At 37.2% G+C, this 22,497-nt stretch overlaps 1 protein-coding gene and 1 non-coding gene across 4 annotated transcripts in view; one reads left to right on the top strand and one right to left on the bottom strand.

Moving 5' to 3' along the window:
• The window catches only part of Rfx7 (regulatory factor X7), a 106,236-nt gene that overhangs the window by 41,377 nt on the left and 42,362 nt on the right, over nt 1-22,497 (bottom strand). For all 3 annotated transcript variants that reach the window (XM_048423732.3, XM_087905367.1, XM_087905366.1), the window contains one exon: nt 5,560-5,593. Coding sequence is in view for 2 of the 3 variants with exons in the window: in XM_087905367.1 (XP_087761493.1) it covers nt 5,560-5,593 (34 nt within the window). In the remaining variant the exon portion in view is untranslated. The remainder of the gene's footprint in view (nt 1-5,559; nt 5,594-22,497) is intronic.
• LOC125393794 (U6 spliceosomal RNA) lies at nt 15,463-15,569 on the top strand. The gene has a single exon (XR_007229952.1). It is a non-coding gene; the product is annotated as a U6 spliceosomal RNA (small nuclear RNA).

The raw sequence follows: 22,497 nt of genomic DNA, 5'->3' as shown, positions 1-22,497 counted from the left end.
TCTAGCACAAACTCCAATGTCAAGCATTGTAATACAAATAGAGCACACTTAAGCAAAATATCTTTGCTGAGGATGTAAAGCATGGTGGGGATTAAAAAGACTTGAGAACTCCTATCACTCTTGAAAGAGAACTCAGGCACAACTGCTGACATGTGGGAAGATGGGTTTAGTGTACTATATTTTCACCAGAAGCCAGAGACCAATTTCCCCCAAGGGAATTCTTTCACATTTGAAATAGAAAAATCAATTCAATATTTTGATACAACAAAGAAAAATAATTAGACATAAATTGAAAGGGATTAAAGTACTATTCATTAATAATATAATTAAGTAGGCATAAAGTGTTAAAGCCTCTACATAAAATTACTGTTTAGAGCACTAGAGAGTTAAAAGCACTGGCTGCTCTTGCAGAGGACTTGGACTTCACAGTACCCACAAGTTGACTTAAAACCCCTGTAACTCTAGCTCCAGGGGAATTCAACATCTTCTGGCCTCTGCAGGCACTGTATACACAAGGTGCCTTTACATATATGCAGACAAAAAACTCATAAACATAAAATAAAAATACAATCACTGCACTTAGTTTATACGTAGTGAGGGTGCATGACAAAAGATCAATATAAAAATAGGCAATAGTCACTGGCTAACAAAAATTTTTAATTACCAACCACAACAGCATCCAAACTTTAGAAAATTTAATATTTAGGAATAGTTTTAAGAAAATTTGTATAGGGAGCAGGAGGAAAGTGGGAGGAGGAGAGGAAGTGGAAATTTTGATTCCTATTATTTATAAAGTAAAAAATTATCAGAAAAAAAGAAAAATTGTATGAAATCTATGAGAACACTATAAAAGTGTATTGAGAGAAATTATGGAATTTTTCCATAATTCAATTCCAATTAAAGTATCAATGGAACAATTTTTCTAAAATAGAAATTGACAAAGTAATTCTAAAACTTGTATGGAAATGGCAAAAAGAATTGGAGTTGTTTGTAGGTCTGTAATTCAGACTTCATACAAAGTGATAGCAGACAAGACAATGAGGTGATGTCATTGATGTGGAGGGGAACACAGTCTAGAAAAAGACCTGTATATTATGATTTTTGATCAGCTATACAATTCTCAATAAATGATTCTGGAACAGTTAGACACCCATGCAAGTGGTTAAATATCAACCAAAGCCAAAAAGCAAATTCAACATCAAAATGATTCAAAGATCAAAAAGAAAAGGCCAAGCTATACAAATTTTAGAAGGAAATATGTTAAAATTTCCAAGGGAAGGTTAAATATTAGAAAAAGTAAGGTTAAGATGTTGGAAAGGCTGGGCAGTTGTGGCGTATGCCTTTAATCCCAGCACTTGAGAAGCAGAGACAAAGGTCTGCATTCAGCCTTGTCTACAGCAAAACCCTGTCTCAAAACAAACAAACGAATGAACAAATACTCCCCCGACTCGCAAAACCAAACAAGACAAAAATCAACCAACCAAACGATGTTGGCAAATGCTTTCTTTAAAACATTTGCAGAATGACACAAAATGGTCAAAAAGAGCAGCTGTGTGCATCTGGAAGCTGCCTCAGGGAAAATAATAAATGAAGAGGTACTTAAGTTACTAGAAACATCTGAATTTCAGTAAACAACTACTAGGTCCCTGTTATTCTTGCTTGAGACTGCTACCATGACCCCATCTCACCTGGTCTGAATAGTAATGCTACAAAACCTGTGTCTAAATGAAGAGGAAGTAGAAGATGTACTTTTAGGAAGGTTAACTCCAGGATCAAGTAACTGAAAACACCCCTTGGACAGCCCTAGACAGCTCCTTAGTTGCGCAAACCCTCTCTAACAATAGAAAAAAAATCTGACTATGGTTAGAAAACAAAACCCAGTAAGAGACTACTCCAAAGATACACATATGCACTAAGAAAACAAGATTTCCCAAGGTGACCTTTGGGATACCACAAACCACTTAAAAGCTCAAGCATATGGACTGCATCTCAAGCAGACGGCTATAAAGATTATAGACTAGATCATGTGTAGTAAATATAATGTTACATAAGCAGAGATGCTAATCATCCATGCCAGTCAAAGAAGGATCTAATCCCTTCAGGGAACCCCTTCATTTTCTCTTTGTAACTAAAAGCCACTTTAAGCACAGGAGCTTTTGAACCATGTGCTTTCTGGATCCTACTGCCTTGTGGAGTGTACTTGGCTTTCATTGTCACTCGATCAATGGCCTTCAATACTGCTTTTGTGTTTTGCTCAATTCTTCGAGATACAAAGAACTGAACATTGCATCATGAAAGATCCCAAGATCTGTCATCTTGAACTCACAATCCTCCTGCTTCAGCTCCTGAGTTCCTAGATTTAGAAATTAAAAAAAAAATTACTTGTTTTTATTTTATTTGCACTGATATTTTGCTTGCATGCACTGTCATGTGAGGGTGTCAGATCTTGGAGTTACAGAGAGTTGTGAGCTGACATGTGCGTGTTGGGACTTGAACCCAGATCCTCTGCAAGAGTAGTCAGTGCTCTTACCACTGAACCACTTCTCAAGCCCTGGTATAAATAAATTTAATAGAGAAACCAAAGTAGAGAGAAAGACAATCAGAGTAAAACGAACAGTCTTCAAGACCAGAATAACACCAGTGATTTCAACTTTGTGTAATTGAAATTTTAAAAGAGGGGTGAAAATACAAGGAACAGAAAAGTATTTGAAGAGGTAATGCCTGAAAATTCCCAAATTTAACTAATCTATTAAAGTAGATTCAACCTTAAATAGGATGATACAAACTGATAAAGAGCTACATACATAATAGTCAACAGCTGAGAACCAGCATTTATAGGCAAGGTAACAAGAAAGAGAATGTATACAAAGAAATTCTGATAACAAGAGAAGAATAACTCATTGCATTCAGAAAAATAATAATGGACGAAGTGCTAACTTCCTATAAGAAACAATAAAGACCAGAAGGCAACAACAACAACAAAAATCATACTTATAGCCACGAAAGTGATAAGCTATAATTCTATATCCAGCAAAATTATCTTTTAAAACTGAAATCAAAAAGATGTTACAACAAAGGACATATGTATCAATATTCCATATGGAAACCTATTATTCTGTAATTGCAAAAATAAATATTATTTAAAAATAGTTAACATTTTCCATCACTTGAACAAAGTTCTCTAATGCTCTACTGGATTAATGAATAGTCTAACTAGCTTTTCTACTTCCATCCTATTTCACACACACACACACACACACACACACACACACACACACACACAATTTTTTGTGGGGGTTGTTATTTTGAGATAGGGCCTTGCAGTGTAGCCTGGCTGCCCTGGAATTCTTAATGTGGACCAGGCTGACTTTGAACTCTCAGAATTCTTCCTGTCTTTGCCTCCTGAGTGCTGGGATTAAAGGTATGTGCCACCATGCATGACTAAGCAAAGTCTTTTTGAAAAGTCTGAGCACTCTGTTCTACTAAGTTTTTTACTTGGCTTACAATGAGCTTAGGATGCATGCGTCCTTCCTGTCATAGCTAAGTATACCATACATAAACTACTCCTTCCTACTCTAATTCTGTTACCATTATCATTTCCCTTCCTTCCATGAGTTTTAACTCACTGAAATCCTTATTATTTTTCAAATATTAAAAACTCATTCTTAATTTGTAATGTGTGTTCTCTTTGTCTACTATGTGTTGCTGGAAGGTCATTACATGACTTTGATTTTTTTTGTTTTTGTTTATTGGGTGTATGCACATGTATGTCACAGCATGTTTATAGAGGTCAGAGGATAAATTTGTGGAGCTCTTTCTCTTTTTATTTGGGTTCTGGAGATGGAACTCAGTTGGTAGGCCATGCAAATGCTTCTTTATCCACTGAGCCACCTTGCCAGACCAGGTCTGATCAGCTATTATGACCCAAAGAGGACTTTCCTGACCACCTACTTAAGTTTACTCTAGTCACCGTCATTTGCCTTAATGTGCCCTTTTCAAATTTTAGGATGGCACTTACCAATATCTGATATTTCAAGCTCATTTGTTTGTTTAATACAAAATCTTTTCTTCTTATTTAGTATTTAATTGATGTTACTCATCTTCTTATTTTGTCCATGATGAAAAAACATGGAAAATCTTCCAAAGTATGTATGCCTTATGGCATACATATAATAATCTAAGATTATCTGTTATTTTTAAAAAGGAAGCAAGAACCTATTTCAGAGAATTATTGTAAGATAATGACAAGAAGCAGAGGGGTAAAAGAGGAAAGGAAGCCAGTGAAGGAAAACAGGAAGTGAAAAATACAGGTAAAAACATGCTTACAAAGCCATCCTTCAGCCATTAAATTAGAAATGTACAGAATGTATAGAATTTCCCCCTATGAACAACTGTTATTCATTCGTCTATGCTAACAGTAACAGAAAACACTAGAAAGCTATCATATACCTATCGAAACACCAGATACTTCAAACCAACCAAACAAACCCCACAGAATGTGGATAGAAAAAGGACAACTCATAATTTAACAGTGCAAAGCTGTAGGAAGCTCATGAGCATAGGGAGTGGCCTAGGCTCCCATGAAAGCTGGTAGTATTGTCATCCCAGCAGGTGCTTGTGTATGAGCATCTGTGTATGAATGTGTGTGTGTGTGTGTGTGTGTGTGTGTGTGTGTGTGAGAGAGAGAGAGAGAGAGAGAGAGAGAGAGAGAGAGGCGTGTGTGTGTGTGTGTGTGTGTGAATGTGTGTCCCACTAACTATTCTAGGCTGGTTTTCAAACTTGTAGTCACTTTGACTTCACCTCTATGACTGCTGGGATTACATGAAAAGATGGCCTGGTTTTCCCCCATACATTTAAAAGACCTAAGGAGGGCTGGAGAGATGGCTCAGCAGTCATGAGCTCTTGAAATATCCATGTCAGGAGGCTCACAAGCTCCTCCAACTTCAGCGCTAGAGAACCCAACAGCTTCTTCTGGTCTGCAGGTAACTGCACACATGTACAGACACTCATACACATATATTAATAAAAATAAAACCTCTTCAAGACCCAAGGAACTATTTAAAACTATTTAAAGACCCAATTTAAAGCTATTATTGTAGCTTAAAAATCTTAAAAAACTTAAAAACCTAAAGATAAAAACCCCAAAACTCACCAAGTAAAGGTTTTTAATAAGTACTTATAATTATAACCTAAATTTACATTATCTTTATAGCTGAATTCCAAAACATTAGTCACCAAAATAATGACAAAAGTTATCTAATAAATTAATCCAAACATTAAAAAATGTTTTCTTTAAATAATTAATTACATAGTAACAAGAATTTTAAAAATGACTCATTTAAATTAAATGTTTAAGTAATCTTAAGATCAATAAGATCCAAAACCACAATTGCTCCCAACTGTGATTTTTAGGATTGATGAGATACATACAAGAAAATAGATAGTTGATAATGAACATACACAGAAGGTTGTAAATGTAAAATTTTATTCACACAACTTAGTGGTATTTGGAATCAATTATTAATTTAAGTACGGCAGGATGTTAGGTATTACACTTACCAAAATGCAGTCCACTTTAGATTGTACAGTTTTGCTAAAAGAAAAAGAAGGTTAGAGTTAATAAAGAATAAAGCATTATTAAATAAAAGAACTACTCTTAAACAGATACAATAATTATATATACTAAGGAAAAACTGAAGCACCTTATTAAGTATTCTATTTTGTTATAATACCCATTAAAGTATAAATTAAAGCAAATTATGCAAAAACATTTAGATTCTTTACACAGTCTTAAAAGATACCATAAACTAAATTACCTTTCACAAAAAGTCTAAGAGCCACTTAGATACAAGAAAACCTACTTATAGAGCAGAGGAGATGATTCAATGGTTCTGAGACTTTTATTTTTTGTTTTTTCAATACAGGGTATCTCTGTGTGTGGCCTTGGCTGTCCTGAGACTTACTCTGTAGACCAAACCTGTCTCTGCCTCCCTAATGCTGGGATTAAAGGTGTGCACCAACACCTCCTAGCTTGGTTATGAGCATTTGCTACTCTTGCAGAGGACCCAGTTTTTGTTCCTAGCACTCACATAAAGGTTCATAACTACCTGTAAATCCAGATCTGAGCATGCATGTGGTATACATACATACATGCATACTCAGATATAGTCAAACACTCACACAACACAAATTAAAAAAATCTTTTTAAAAATCCAGTTATTTGATATATGACATGATATGATGGCAAAAACATCAAGGTATGATGGAATTAAATTTAGTTGTAAAGTTCAGAATGGCTGAAAGAAGAGTAACAAGTACTTCTAGGTAGGTAGGATTGAAATTCTCTTTGAATAACCCTACAAAAGATTTTTTGTTTGTTTTGTTTCTTGACACAGGGTTTCTCTGTACAGTTCTGGCAGTGCTGGAACTCGCTCTACAGACCAGGCTAAAAAACCAAGCTTGCTTCAAACTCAGAGATGCACCTTCCTCTGCCTCCCAAGTGCTAGGATTAAAGATGTGTGCCACCACTGTGCAGCTACTTACGTCACACACACACACACACACACACACACACACACTTAAACTTATCATTACAGTGGATAAAAGTAGGTATACTTTTTAACTGACATTTTTCTTCAGCAATGCTGTGTGTGTGTGTTCTTCAGTTACTTACTGAACATGAGATTTTTCCTTTTAAATTGTTCCCATTCTTTGCCTTTTTTAACGTGGACCTGGCTATTATATGTTTGTGTGTGTACATGTATATATGTGTTTGCTCATGTAGAGACCAGAGAACCACCTCAGTTGTCACACTACCTCCTTTGAGACAGTGTCTTGTTGCCTTGGTGCTTAACAGTTAGAATCAGACTAGTCTGACTGGCCCCAAGATTCCTCCTCTTTCCCAGTGCTGGGATTATAGACACACACCACTGAATCCAGCATTTTAAAGTGATTTCTGGGGCCTTAACTCAGGTTTTCATGTTTGAGAGACAAATACTTTATCGACTGAGCTAAATCTCTGGCTCAGGTCAGACTAATGATACTAAATTACAGAAAGTCTTATATATCTTAGATACCAATTCCTCACATACAGCTGACTTTGCTAATTAATAGCACCTGTGTCTGGTCAAAATTAAAATTTTTAATCCAATGTATTAACTCACTCTCTCTCTCTTTGAGACAGGGTCTCTCTATTCTCTATGTAGCTTTGGAGCCTGTTCTGGAACTCGTTCTATATACCAGTCTGGCCTCGAACTCAAAGAGATCTGCTTGCATCTGCCTCCTGAGGGCTGGGATTAAAAACATATGTGTCATAACGGCAGACTGCCTGGCTAACCTCTTTATGATGTGTTTTGTCTTGAGAACTACTATCTATGGTTAGAGAGATGGCTTAGTAGTTAAGAAATGCTTATTGTTATTCCAGAGAGCTGAGTTTGGTTTCCAGCACCCATACTGAGCAGTTTACGATAGCTATTAACTTCAATTCCAAGGAATCTGACACCCTCTTCTGGCCTATGTGGGAACGCACAAAAATATGGCATACTCATATTCCTCCCTCCCTTCCTCTCTCTCAAGCGCGCGCGCGCGCGCGCACACACACACACACACACACACACTTATAAAAAGTAAATCTTAAAAGAAGAAATAAAAAAAGGCATGCTTTTAATCCCAGCACTCAGGAGGCAGAGGAAGAAGGATCTCTGTGAGTTCGATGTCAGCCTGGTCTACAGAGTGAGTTCCAGAAAAGGCTCCAAAGCTACACAAAAAACCCTGACTCAAAAATGACAACCCCCACAAAGAAGAAAGAGACCCTATACAGCTAAGGATATACATTCTATTTTGAAATTTCTGACATCTTTTAAAATCTCAATCTCTACTTGGAATATTTGTGTATGGCATGTGTAATACATACTTTTTTTCTCCCAATATGATTGTCCCCTAATCTGTTATATCAAGTTTTCATGTAATCTTCAATTTGTTCTTGGATTTTATCTTCTGTTTTTACTAATCTTATTGTTTAACCCTGAGTAGTACACTTTCAGTACATTATATCTAGTTATTATTGACTCTCCTTGTCCATTTTCAAAATGACCAATGATTTATGTACATTCACTTTTCCAGATGAATTTTACAATATTTTTGTATATGTATTTAATTAATAAAGTAACTGATACAGGGTCTCCTTATGTAAACTTAAACCTTGTCTGGCCCAGAACTTATTATGTATACTATGTATACTAGGCTGGCCTCAAACTCGAAGATCTGTCTGTTTCTGCTAACCAGTGCTGGGAGGTGTACATTACTATGCCAGGTCCATTTATTCACTTTTTTTTTCTTCTTCAAATTCCATGTAAGAATTACATCAAATGATACTGACAGAGACTGAACTGCAGTTGGAGGAGCAGATTAATTCCATAACAACTCATAAATGACATACTGATAATATTTTTATTACATATTCTAGCTGACTTTTGATAGGGGCAAATTATTGGTTTTCTAGGCTGACCTCTATTCCCCACTAGTCTTCCAGTACTCTTACTAGTTTTAATGGAATATAGATTCTTTTGCAGATAAACATTTCATGAATAATTAATAATATTTTGATAATTTTCAGTATTTATATTTCTTTCCTAATTATTCTAGTTAAAATCTCCAATACAATGATGAAGAATGATAGTGACAGCAGATATCTATTTCATTTCCATATTAAAGAGCTTTCTTCTAAATTTTTTGAAATTATGAATAATGCTGGTTTAGGAAGTAACCAACCACTTTTTAAAATTAGATTTAAGGCCCACTCCATGAGATAAAACCCACGTAAAACACCACTAAAGGGGTCAAGAACATGAGACTAGATAGGTATGAGCCTAGGGAAAAACCTAATACTGTGAATCTGCTAAAGGAACTTAAGCAATAAAATGCTCTTAACGGCATGCTGCTATACCCATGAATTAGTGCCTTGTTCAGCCTGTATCAGACAGAGTAGCTTCTTCTTACAGTGGATAAGAATTAACATAGAGACCCATAATTAGACAATGCACAGAGAGTGAGAGAGACTTTGGAGCACTCAGTCCTAAATGGGATGTCTTCATTAAATCCCTCCCCTAGGGCTCGGGGATCTGTGCAAAAGAAGAGGCAGAACAATGATAAGAGCCAGAGGTGATGGATGACTCCAAGGTGATGGATGATTCCAAATATAATAGGACTGATGCACACATGATTCAGAGACTGTGGCAGCACACACGGCCTGTGCAGAGAGGTTCAAGTCAGATGGAATCCCAGCACTGAGAGGAAGGAGTGGACATGGGCTATTACCTCTAACCAAAAAGTTATCTGCAACTGATAGACAACAGCAATGGGAAAAATTAGTTTTTGCCAATGGAGTGTCACTGGGTATATTAACTACACTCCACTGCAGGCCCTGGTGTTCAGAAGTAGTTGGTCAACACAAAACAGTCTTAATGGTATTTTTGTAAACTTGTTTTGTTTTGACTTTTTTTTTCCTTCATCTTACTGGTCTTTTGCTTGTTTCTTTTGATGGGGCAGGCCACAGTGATACAGGCCTTTAATTCTAGAACTGGGGAGATGGAGGCTGAAGAATCAGGAGTGGAAAGTTAGCTTTGGCTGCATATCATTTTAGGCTACAAAGCCTCATTTTTTCTTTTTTTAAAAGGTGATTTGGGAGGCTGGAGAAATGGTTAAATAGTTAAGAGTGCTTGCTGTGCACTAACATAAAAGTCTAGGTATGATCCTGCACAAGCACGAGGACCTATGGAAAAAGTAGGTGTGGTGGTGTGCTTGTAATCCTGATTCTGAAAAGGGGAGACTGGTAGATCTCGGGACTCTATTCTGCCCAGTCAGCCTTGTCTAATCAATGAGTCCAAGGCTGGTGAGAGATCTTGTCTCAAAAACAACCAACCAGCTAATCCTCCAGGCTGACCTCTAGCTTCTGAATGTGCAAGAGTACCTGCATACATGATCATCCTAGAGTTCAGAGAAAGAGCAGCTCATGGTAACCAAATCTTGAATGATCCAGGTATCAAAAATAGTAGATAACATCTTTAAAGTTAAGAATTATTGCCAGGCGGTGGAGGCACACACCTTTAATCCCAATTCTTGGGAGGCAGAAGCAGGTGGATCTCTGGGAGTTCAAGGCCAGACTAGTCCACAGAGCTAGTTCTAGGACAGTTAGGGCTGTTATACAGAGAAGTTCTGTTTCAAACAAACAAACAAACAAACAAAAACACACACAAAAAGAATTGCAAACAAACTCAAGTATGTAAAGAATAGTCATGCACAGAAGGATGAAAACACAAATAATAAAAAGCATTCTATGAAAGCTGCCAGAGAAAAGCAATACTACATACCACAAAAAAGAGGTGGGAATGAGGACTGTCTTCAACACGGTCAACAAATTTGTAAAGAAATCAAGGATATTTAGAGAACTAAAAGAATCCTTTAATATATATTGACTTTAAAGGATTAACATCATAAACTGAACACATCTGTATAGAAATCAACACACCTCATACTACAGAATAATTAAAGCTAGATAAAAATTAAAAATAGCCAGTCAGTGGTGGTGTATGCCTTTAATACTAGCACTTGGGAGGGAGAGGTTGGTGAATCTCTGAGTTCGAGGCCAGCCTGGTCTAGAGAGAGAGTACCATGACAGCCAACTGTTACACAGAGAAACCCTGTCTCAAACAAAAAAACAAATCTAAAAATGAAAGCTGAAACTATAATATATTTTGAAAAAAACTATAGGAAATGACTACAATTTCAAAGACAGAAAACCTTTCATGGGATGTAGGAGTACTAACTATCGAAAGAGAAATGAATTATAAGCCAGCTGACATCTTTAATGTCAGCACTCAAAAGGTGAAGGCAGGAAGATTAGAAATTCAAGATCATTTTCCAGCTATGTAGTGAGTTCAGGACCAGTCTAGGCTATATGGGGCTTTGGATGCCATAAAAATGAAAAGCAAGCTCTATGTGTTGAAAGCATCAATCAAGAGAAAATGTGCGAGGCCGGACAGTGGTCGTGCACAACTCTAATCCCAGTACTTGGGAGACAGAGACAGGTGGATTTCACTAAATTTGAGGTCAGTCGGGTCTACAAAGTGAGCCCCAGGACAATCAGGACTGTTACACAGAGAAACCCTGTCTTGATAAATGTGTGTGTGTGTGTGTGTGTGTGTATGTGTGTGCGTGCACGCATGTGGGGGGGGGGGGAAGACGGGAGAGAGAGAGATAAAGAGAGGAGGAGGAAAAGGAGGGAGGAAAGGAGGGAGGGAGGGAGTGGGAGACAGTGAAAGAGAGAGAGAGAGAGACTATGTGTAGGCTAGACAGATAGATGGCTCAGAGGTTAAGAGCACTGCCTGCTCTTTTGGAGGTCCAGAGTTCAATTTTCCCAGCAACCACATAATAACTCACATTCATCTGTAATGGGATCTGGTGCCCTCTTCTGGCAGGCCTGTATGCAGACAGGACACTGCATACATAATAAATAAATCTTAAAAAAAAGAAAAAAAGAAAGAAAGAAAAAAGAGGAGCCAGGTGGTGGTGTAAACCTTTAATCCCAACACTAGGGAAGCAGAGCCAGATGGATCTCTGAGTTGGAGGCCAGCCTGGTCTACAGAGCTAATGCCAGGAAAGACTCCAAAGCTACACAGAGAAACCTTGTCTGAAAAAAAAAACCCACAAAAAAAGGGGGAAAAAAAGAGAATATGTACAGTACCGATCTGACAAAAGATGTCCAAAATATATAAAGAACTCCTGTAGCTCAAAAGTAAAAACAGTTAACCCAATTAATAAATATATAAACAACAGGAATAGAAATTTCATATCAAATTATATACAGATGTTCAATAAATACATGAAAAGATGGTCCCATAATTAGGCATTCAGAAAAGAAGGGAGATATAATGATTATTAACAGCATACCATCAGAATATAAAAAATTAAAAACACTAAGGGCTGGCAAGATGGTTAAGTGGGTAAGGAGGACACTTGTTGAGTAATCTGATGACCCATATTTGATCCTGGAATCTACAAGGTGGAAGGAGAAAACCTACTTCACAAAGTTGTCTTCTGATCTGTCCACCATACATGCTTGGGCACATACCCATACATACACATGCAAACATACATCTCACACGGAGAGTAAATGAATGTAACGAAAACCAAAAACAAGGTAAAAACTGAAAAACCAGTATTTTGGTAGGATGTGGAACATTCAACATTCATACATTTCTAGTTGGAATGTAAACACCGAAACCACTTCAGTGGAACTGAAGAGATGGTTAAGATCACTGGCTACTTTTCCAGAAAACCTGGGTTCAATTCCCAGCACCCATATGGTGGCTCACAATTATTTGTAACTCCAGTTCCAGGGGATCCAATCCAATGGCCTCCTGGACTACATACTGAACAATCTGTGTGTGTGTGTGTGTGTGTGTGTGTGTGTGTGTGTGTGTGTTTGCATGCACGTGCCTTTAGTCTCAATCTGAGAATTTCACTCATTTCTTTCAATGCAAACAGAATTTCAAGTCAATAATGATAGTTCAAAGTATCAATAGATAACTACGAACATTAAATGCATCATGATAATACTTATTCTGTACGTTTATTCACACATATTCGTATATGTCACACTTCTTAAAGTAAAAATAAATCTTCAACTAATCTTATCTTGCAAAACCATGACAAGTATAACAACTGTGCTGGCTAGTTTTATACTATACTCATCTAAGAGGAGAGAATCGAGGGAAAAACTCTATTGGGAAAATGCTTCTATAAGATCGGACTTTATGAAAGTCTGAAGCACATTTTATTAATTAGTGATTGATGGGGAAAGGTGCAGTCCACTGTGAGTGATGGCACTTTGGGCTGGTGGTCCTGGGTTCTATAAGAAAGCCAGGCGGTGTACACCTTTAATCCCACCACTTGGGAGGCAGAGGCAGGCTGATCTCTGAGTTCAAAGCCAACATAGTAAGTATCTGGACAGCCAGAGCTACATAGAGAAACCCTACTTCAAAAAACCAAAAACCCAAAAGCCGTGTAAGTTTTGGGGGCAAGTCAATAAGCACACTCCCCCATGGCCTCTGCATCAGCTCCTGCCTCTAGGTTCGTGCCCTGTTTGTGAGTTCCTGTCCCGACTTTCTTTGATGACGAACAGTAGAAGCTTAAGTCAAATAACTGCCCACTCCCCCAAACTGCTTTTGGCCATGGTGTTTCATTCCAACAATAGTAACCCTACCTAGGACAACAACAATAACATAGGAAAGAAAAGAAATAAACCTTTTTTTTTTTAAACAAAAAAATCGGATTCTTCAGCTACTTAAGAATGTAACATTAGAATCCAGCTGTTGCTCAGGCTACAATAGCTGCCCATCTCCTGAGAGATAATGACAGGCTTCTGAGAGACCATGAATCTCTAGCTAACAGACTTCTAAGTACCATGATCTTTCACTTGGGGAAGTGAGTTTACATTAAAGATGGCCACACATCCTACTTCTAATCCCTTCCCTGACTTCTGCATGAGAATCAGAGAGCCTGGCTGCAGGCTTGTGCTGTAAAATCACCCCATCCTCAGGATGGTGGAAGAGACTCCCACTTAAGCCAGAGAGGCCCTAATTTCCTCTCTTAAGAGCTCTTGTCATGCTGTTGTCTATCTGTCCATGGCACTAATAACTCTTTTAATAAACTCCATACAAAAAAAATCTGTTTCAGTGTCCCTCTAGAACACCAGTTGGAGATCTTTCACTAGCTATATGTATTTTACTTACACGAACCATTTATTTCCTTCTAAGACAACATTATCCTATAGAGTTTTTTCATAAAGATTAAACAAGATGACATATAAGTTATATTACAAATATGTAATAGAGGCATATTAAACGTCATTTGATACCACTTAATGTAATAAAAAGTACATTGAGATTGAATACAACTTTAAAATTTCATTGAATGTTAGATAAAACAAATTTTAACTGAATAAAAGAAAACACTACATAAAACTAAATCTAGTCTAATCTTTTTATTTTCAGTTACTGAAAGAGACTTAACACAATAGAATGGGGCTGGAGAGACAGCTATGATGACCTGAGTTCAGTCCTGGCAAACAACAGCAAAAGGAAAAAAATGGATTCTGGAGATTTGTCCTCTGACATGCATGCTATGACATGTGTGTATACTTATACACATATCATAAATAATACAATAAATTCATCTAAAAGTAAAAATGACAATAAAAGAAAAAAGAATAACAAAAAAAACAAGAAGAAAAAAAGCAAAAATGACTTATGCAAGGTCACATTTATTTTCATTTGCTACTGTTACATCTGATAATCATACCTCTATTGGGATTTTATTTTTTTTTCTTTTTTCTTTTTTTTTTTAATCTGAACAAGACATGTTATCTATTGGGATTTTAATCAAGAACATTTTGTGTCCTAATCTCACAATTCTGGAACTTCCTTTTCCATAAACCCATTATGTATTCCAATGAGTGAGCTGGCAGAAGGGTCTGGCTATACCCCAAGACACTGACACTTTGCTGAGTTTCAAAGCTCTTTAGTGTTGATCCTGCAGAGTTAATTCCAGGTTCCAAGCATAGGAAAATTTACTATGTGCACAGAATATGTTAATATTCACAATAAAAATCATGGAATAAACTGTAAGGTAAAAATGTAAAAACAGCTTTTTTTCTTAAAAGATGAGACTCTGAGATTTCAACATCTTTTCTAAATGTTTCTAAATCTTTTCAACAATTCCTAAAAGGCTTCTTGTACTTTTCATTACTGCTTAAATGTTATAAATGTATGTAACAACTGAAAACAAACTAAAACTTGGGGTGGGAATGTTAATAAGTAACCCAGAAGCGAAAGAACTATTTCCCCTCCACAGTGAGGAAAACAGTCACAAAGTCACACAGATTAGTATCTTATGTTGCAGTATAAGAAATCGGGATCAGAAATAAGGTGTATCTCTGAACTGAAACAAACAAGCATGGATACTAAGACAAATTATACCTTCAGCATGACGAACAAGTGAAGTGCTATGTGTAAGTCTTTGTAGCTGAAGAGCACAAAACACTATCATTTATTAGATATTTGAGACTATAAGAGAAGGAAACAAGACTGGGAATGCTGTAGAAGACGGAAGTTAAAGTGAGTTTTCTCTATGGTGGCACAATCAGGCAACAACACCTGATGTCCTGCTGATTATAGACTATACTCACATGTCATGTAAAGCAATACAAGTATACTTCTGAACAGTGTAGTCAAAAAGACCTTTAAAGATACTTATGGGAGAAGACTCTTTACTAGAACTTATTAGGGTGGTTGAGTGTTTAAGTGTCTGAATATCCTGTCCAAAAAACAAAGTCATCAATTTCAACATCCATCTGTCATCCACTTTAAATTCAAGAGCCACAGTACTTTTAAGAAAATCATTATGGTGCTCGCTTCGGCAGCACATATATTAAAACTGGAACAATACAGAGAAGATTAGCATGGCCCCGGTGCAAGGATGACATGCAAATTCATGAAGCATAAAAATTTAAAAAAAGAAAAACAAAACAAAAAAGGGAAAATCATTATAATAGTTAAAGTGAGAATTCCCTCCTACAAAGAAGGAAAGCCTGACTTAAAAAAATGTTCCAATTTAGGTGGGCGCTGGTGGTGCGCCTTTAATTTCAGCACTTGGGAGACAAAGGCAGGTGGATCTATGTGAGTTCAAGGCCAGCCTGGGCTACAGAGTAAGTTCCAGGATAGGCTCCAAAGCTACACAAAGAAACTGTTTCAATTCATAAAGTAGAATGCTATCTATGGAGATCAAAGAACTAGTCTCATTGTTCAAACCATGATTTGGAAAAGACTGACAATCTGAGTTTAACTGGCAGCACTACAAAATCAGAATAGTTACCAATAGAAATTTAATTGCTCCTTGGGATACTTCAGAGAGAATTGTGGGATAATGATCATTTATTCATAGACCAAAGTTACATCCCTGGCCAGGAGAGGGAGAGAGGGAGAGAGGGAGAGAGGGAGAGAGAGAGAGAGGGAGAGAGGGAGAGAGAATGAGACTATGAGAATTTTCCCCAGGGTAAAAACCCAAGAGAAAGAGAGAAGAGAGAAGAAAGAAGATTGAAGAGGAGAGAGAGAGAGAGAAAGTTTTCCCCAAGGTAAAAAGCCCTCAGAACAAAAGATAATGACCCATCTACAGAGCTATACTATCCATATCATACCTATATTCAAATAAAATGTTTATAGAATACAGGACAAATTAAAAATTTGCCTCAAATAATCACGTTACTTTCTGAAAACCAGATAAAACCAGATAAAAGAACTTTATGAGATCAATAATAAATGAAGATCAAAACCTCACCTGACTCTAAAGCTACCACACTTGAACCTGGGCAATCTTAAGAACACTGTGAGTATCATAGTAAATGCATAAAAGCTAATCAAAACAAATAAGTAAACAAAAACATATAAAACATTTCCTGGAAGAGCACTGAAATGCCTATTAGAGGAGTCAACAGACAGACAGACAGTCAGTATGTTAAAAAATACTTCTAAATGATGCTCTCTGATCTTCGGAAATCCTAACACTAGATGTGTGGTAGTATAAATAAACATGGCTCCCATGGGCCTATAGGGACTGGCACTAGTAGGAGGTGTGGCTTTGTTGGAGGAAAAGTGTTACTGGGGGCGGATTTTGAGGTCTCAGATGCTCAAGCCACACCCAGTGTTGTATTCTCTTCTTGCTGCCTACAGATCCAGATGTAGACTCTCAGTTCTTTCTCAAGCACCATGTATGACTGCATGACACCATGCTTCTCACCATGAGGATAACTGACTCTGAACTGTAAGTCAGCCCCAATTAAATGTTTTCCATTTTAAGAGTTGTGGTCATGGTTTTCTCTTCACAATAGAAACCCTAAGACAAAATAATTTTTAAATATGATCAAAGGACAGAGAACATACAAAAAAGTTATAAGCAGATGGACACTATAGGATGCCTATTTGTTTCGGATACTAATCTTTTTTTAATAATTTATTTTTATTTTATGTGCACTGGCATTTTGCTTACATGTATATCAGTGTGAGAGTGTCAGATCTTTGAGCTACAGACAGTTGGAAGCTGTCATGTGGGTGCTGGGAATTGAACCATAGTTCTCTGGAAGAGCAGTCAGTGCCCTTAACCACTGAGCCATCTCTCCAGCCCCCCACCCCCCATATACTAATCTTAAAGATGTATTTCAATTCTCTTCTCTGGACTGTGATCTATCATATTACTCATTATTGTCATAAAATTGATCATCAAAATTAAATATAAACACCCAGATATTTTCACTTAAGGAAGCTAGCTACCAAATTTTATAAACTAACACCAATTCTACACATTTCCTTCAGAAAACAGAAGACGGGGAAAACTTTCAAGTTCACTTATAAAGCTAGTATTACCACTATACTTCTGACAGGTGACAGAAATACCAACAGAACAGGACAGAAAACAAGTGTGTCTTAGGGTTGATATTGCTGTGGAGAGACATCATGACCATAGCGACTCTAATTAGAGAACATTTAATTGGATTGGCTCAGTGACAGTTCAGAGGCTCAGTCCATTACCATCATGGTGAGACATGATGGTGTGCAGGTAGACATGGTGCTGAGAGCCCTACATCTTGTAGGCAACAGGATGTGGTTTGGGACACCAGGTGTGGCTTGAGCATATATAAGACCTCAAAGTCCACCTCACAGTGACATACTTCCGCCTACAAGACTACACCTACTCAAAAAAGGCCATACCTCCTAATAGCGCCACTCACTTTGGGGGCTATTTTCTTTCAAACCACCACAAAAAGGAAATAAACCCATTCAACTAGGCTCAAGTGATTTCTGACAAAGGTACATATGCAACTAAATAGAGGAAAGAGAGCTTTGTTAACAAATGATATTGTGGGGACTAGAGAGATGACTCAGTAGTTAAAAGCACTGACTTCCAGAGGAACTGGGTTCAATTTTCAGTACCAGTACCCAAACAAGGCAGCTCAGAACTGTCTGTAACTCTAGTTCCAGGAGATCTAACACTTTCACACACAGACATACATATAGGCATGTAGTGATATTTAACTTCTACTTTAACAAACAAAGCTTGCCTGAAGATCAGAAAGTAAAATAGCCCCACTGGTCAGCCTTACAGATAAAGCAGTGGTAACACACACCTTTAATCCCAGTAGCCACACTAGTTTGCCACAGAAACTGGGCAGTAGCGGTGCATGCCTCTAATCTCAATCCTAGAGAGGAATATAAAACAGGAGGAGACAAGTCTCACACACAGTCTCATTCTGAGATTCCTGGAGGCAGGATCGCTATTTCAGACTGAGGTAAGAGTCAGTGCCTGGCTGTTTTGCTTTTCTGACCTTCAAGTTGAACCATAGTATCTGCCTCTGGGTTTTTATTAATCAAGCAACACAGCAAAACACCAATGCACATAAAATGAAAATAAATAAGTTACCTTTAAAACAAATGATATAGTGGCAACTGGACATCTGCACATTATACAGAGAACCTCATACTCTTACGAAGGCTATTACTAAAATACAAACCAAAACCCAGAATACGCACAAGGTTGAAGAGGTGTAGAAGATGGAACCTGTACAAAGCTGGTGGGGAAAATAAAATAGTGCAACAATACAGGGAGCAATCTAGGAAGCCTCAAAATATAAAACAAATGACCACATACAATCCCACTGCTAGAATACATTTTTAAAGTAGTGGCACTATTAGGAGGTTATGACTTTGTTCAAATAGGTGTGGCCTTGTTGGAGGAAGTGTGTCACTGTGGAGGTAGGCTTAAAGGTCTCATATATGCTCAAGTCACAGCCAGTGAGACAGACCATTTCCTGCGGCCTGCATATCAAGATGTGTAACTCTCAGCTCCTCCAGCACCAAGTCTGCCTGTATGCTGCCATGTTCCATCATGATGGACTGAACCCCGAAACTGTAAGCCACTACACTAAATGTTTTCCCTTATAATAGTTGCCATAGTCATGGTGTCTTAGAAACCCTAAGTAAGACATACCGCCATTGCAATTGACACAAGGACTCAAACAGATACTTATATACCTATATGCAGAGAATATTACTCATAAGAGAAACAGTAAAAGCAACCTTAATATCTACCAATGGATAAATAAATGAACACAAAATGATATATTTACAGAGTATTATTTAGCCTTAAAAAGCAAGAAATTCTGATACATGCTACAAACACATGAGCCTGACAGAAAGCTGAATTTGAAACACATCACTTACCAAAGACCAAAAACTTCATAATTCCACTTTCTACTTGAGTCCCTAAGTGTAGTCAAACTCAGGAAAAGTAACTGTGGGCACTGATGGCAGTGGGACAAGAGTATTTTTTGTTTTGAGATAGGGTCTTACTTTGTAACCCTGGTTGGTGTGGAACTAACTGTGTAGGCTAAGCTGGTCTTGAGCTTACATAGGCCTATGACACAACGCCCAGTTTTAACTATGTATTTTTTGTTTGTTTTTTGTTTTGTTTTGTTTGTTTTTCAAGACAGGGTTTATTCGTGTAGCTTTGGAGCCTGTCCAGGAACTTGCTCTGTAGATCAAGCTGGCTTTGAACTCATGCCCTTAATCTCAGCACTCAGGAGGCAGAGGTAGGTGAATCTCTGGGTTCAAGGCCAGCCTGGTCTACAAAAGGAGTTCCAGGAAACCAGGGCTACACTGAGAAAGCCTATCTTGAGAATCCAAAAATAAATGAATAAACAAACAAATAAATAGATATGAATGTTAAAGATAATGACTAGAAGTCTTTCAAAGATTAGAATTCAGGTCCACAGAAAGGGAGATCCTCACGTTTAACAGATTCAACACATTAGTTTATTCAATATAATCATATATTCAGTTATGCATATGTTTATACAAACATTTCTTATGCCTGTTTCTATATAAATAAGTTGAATAATAAAACAAGGGACTACAAGAAAGAATTCATATGACTTTGCTATTTAAGGCACTCATCAGCATCTGCCCCCACAGCAGTTTTTTTTAAAATTAGGATCAGGTTAGTTATGCATATGCACTGAAGACTTGGGAGCAAATATTAAGAAAATGTTTAGAAAGTAAGTATACACAATTAGCTAACAAAGGAGGTAAAAAATAGAACCACAGGACAATGCTTGATTAAGATCAAAAGGGAAGCACTAGAATAGCAGATAAGAACAAGGGAAATGGAGAGTGAGAAATATGCTCAATATTATTCCACATGATCAATAAATGCTGTAAATATTGGTGGTCCAAACGGACTAGTTTTAAAAATTTTAGCAGAGTAAACAAAAATAAACAATACAACAACAAACAAGATACAAGCACTATCAAAAAAATCCAAAAACTTTCCTTTATTTCCAATTTTCTTTCCTGAGCTCTCAGTTATCTGCAATCAACTCAGACTGAGAATGTTAAATGAAAATTTTCAGAAGTAATTTGTGAGTTCTGTATTTTAGTAAGAGTCCTAATCATTAATTATTTGCAGTTTAGAAATGAAACTTAATCATAGGTATGTATGTCTAGGATAAAGCAGTGAGTAACATGGTTTGGGACTCAAAAGTTCAGTCATCTGGTGGATCATTCATAACATATTTTCCAGTAACAATGTGGGACAGAGAAGAGTTGGAAGCAGGCAAAGCTATCAAGAGAGAGAGTAGCATTACATAATGATAAAAGGGCTGAATTTTCCAAAAAGACTTTTTGCCCTATAAGGCACATGAGTCAAACAATACAGTTAAACTCTGTAATAAAAAACTAACAAGGAGAAAAAAAAACAAAACAAAACACTATTACAGCTGGAGATGTCAACATCCCTCTATCAGAAACTGGCAGAACCAGTTGGAACAAAATCAGGACACACTTGACCCTAATACTATCAATCACCTATAATAGATATCTGCAGAGTATTTAAGCCAACAACTGTCAAGGCACACAAAGAACATTCACCAAGACTACATTCTGGGTTATGAGAGAATGCCTTAACAAATTTTCTCTCATTTTACAATGGCATAAACTAGGAATAAAAAGATAGCTGGAAAACTCGAAATATGTAGAGTTAAAACAAAAGGCTTGTAAACAACATATAAATTAAAAAAAGAGAGATCTTGGGGGCTGGAGATATGGCTCACTGGTTGCTCTTCCAGAGGTCCTGAGTTCAGTTCCCAGCAACCACATATATAAGAGGATCTGATGCCCTTTTCTGGCATGCAAGTATACATGTAGAACACTCACTCATACATAAAATATAAATATTTTTTAAAAAGAGATCTTGAGAGAAATCTTTTAAATTTATTTTTGAGAAATATTTTATGTATACAAGTGTTTTGATTGCATATATGTATATTCACCATGCCTGATGCCCACAGAGATCAGAAGAAGGCATTGGATCCTCTGAGACTGAAGTTACTAGAGAGCTGAGCTGTCACATGGGTGATGGGAATTGAACCCAGGTCCTCTGTAAGAGCAACAAATGTTATTAATTGCTGATACAGCTCTACAACTCCCAGAGAAATCTTAAAATACTTTGAGTTAAATAAAAACATAATCAGTCAAAACCTGTGGGAAGCAATAAAAGCAGTGCTTAAAAAGAAAGAAATTATTTCAGAGTATATGTATTAGAAAAGAAAATGCAAAATCAATAACCTAAGCTTTCACCTTATGAAAGCAGGAAAATGAGATGCTATGGTGTGAATGTAAACTGCCTTGGACAGGCTCATTCATTTGTTTGAATACTTGATCCCCACCCAGCTAGTGGTGCTGTTCTGGGAGGCGGTAGAACCCTGTGGGGCAGGGGGTATGGTTGGCAGAGAAAGGCTCCTGGAGGAAAGCCCTTGAGGATCCCCATCCCATTTTGCTTTTAATACTTCTACTTCTACTAAGGGGGACAGAGTCATTCTTGCCACCACACTTTCTTTGTCATGAACTGAGACTTCTTAAAACGATGAACCTAAATGATTTGTTCCTTAAGTTAAGGTGCTCCAAAAAGACAGATATCAGAAGGCTCAGGGAAAAACATCATGCCACAAATGCTGGTTCACCTGTAATTCTAGCCAAATAAACAAGAGCCTGGGCATCAGCGGAGTAAGCTGCCTAGCTACAGCAAGACTGGTCACATAGATGAAGTCTGAATTTGACTTTGACCTTGTCTCAATAAATACGATAGAAGGGTGATCAAGAATGACGCAGGACGTCAACCTCAGGTTTCCACACATGTGCACACATTGATGGGAGTATCCACACAGAGAAGTCTGAACATATACATACCTACACACATAAAACAGAAAAAGAAAAGAAGAGAGATCTTACCACAGCAATGAGAAAAGTAACACAAAATAGTTTAAAAAATAACTAATATCAGAAATGAAAAAGTGGACATTATGACCATTGAAAAGTCAATAAAGAAAATCTCTGC

This window comes from Myodes glareolus, chromosome 4, assembly GCF_982192425.1.
Source record: "Myodes glareolus chromosome 4, mMyoGla1.1, whole genome shotgun sequence".
In the NCBI taxonomy this organism is placed as follows: Eukaryota; Metazoa; Chordata; class Mammalia; order Rodentia; family Cricetidae; genus Myodes; species Myodes glareolus.
The sequence above is the reverse complement of the archived record's forward strand: the minus strand, read 5'-3'. Positions and strand labels throughout refer to the sequence as shown.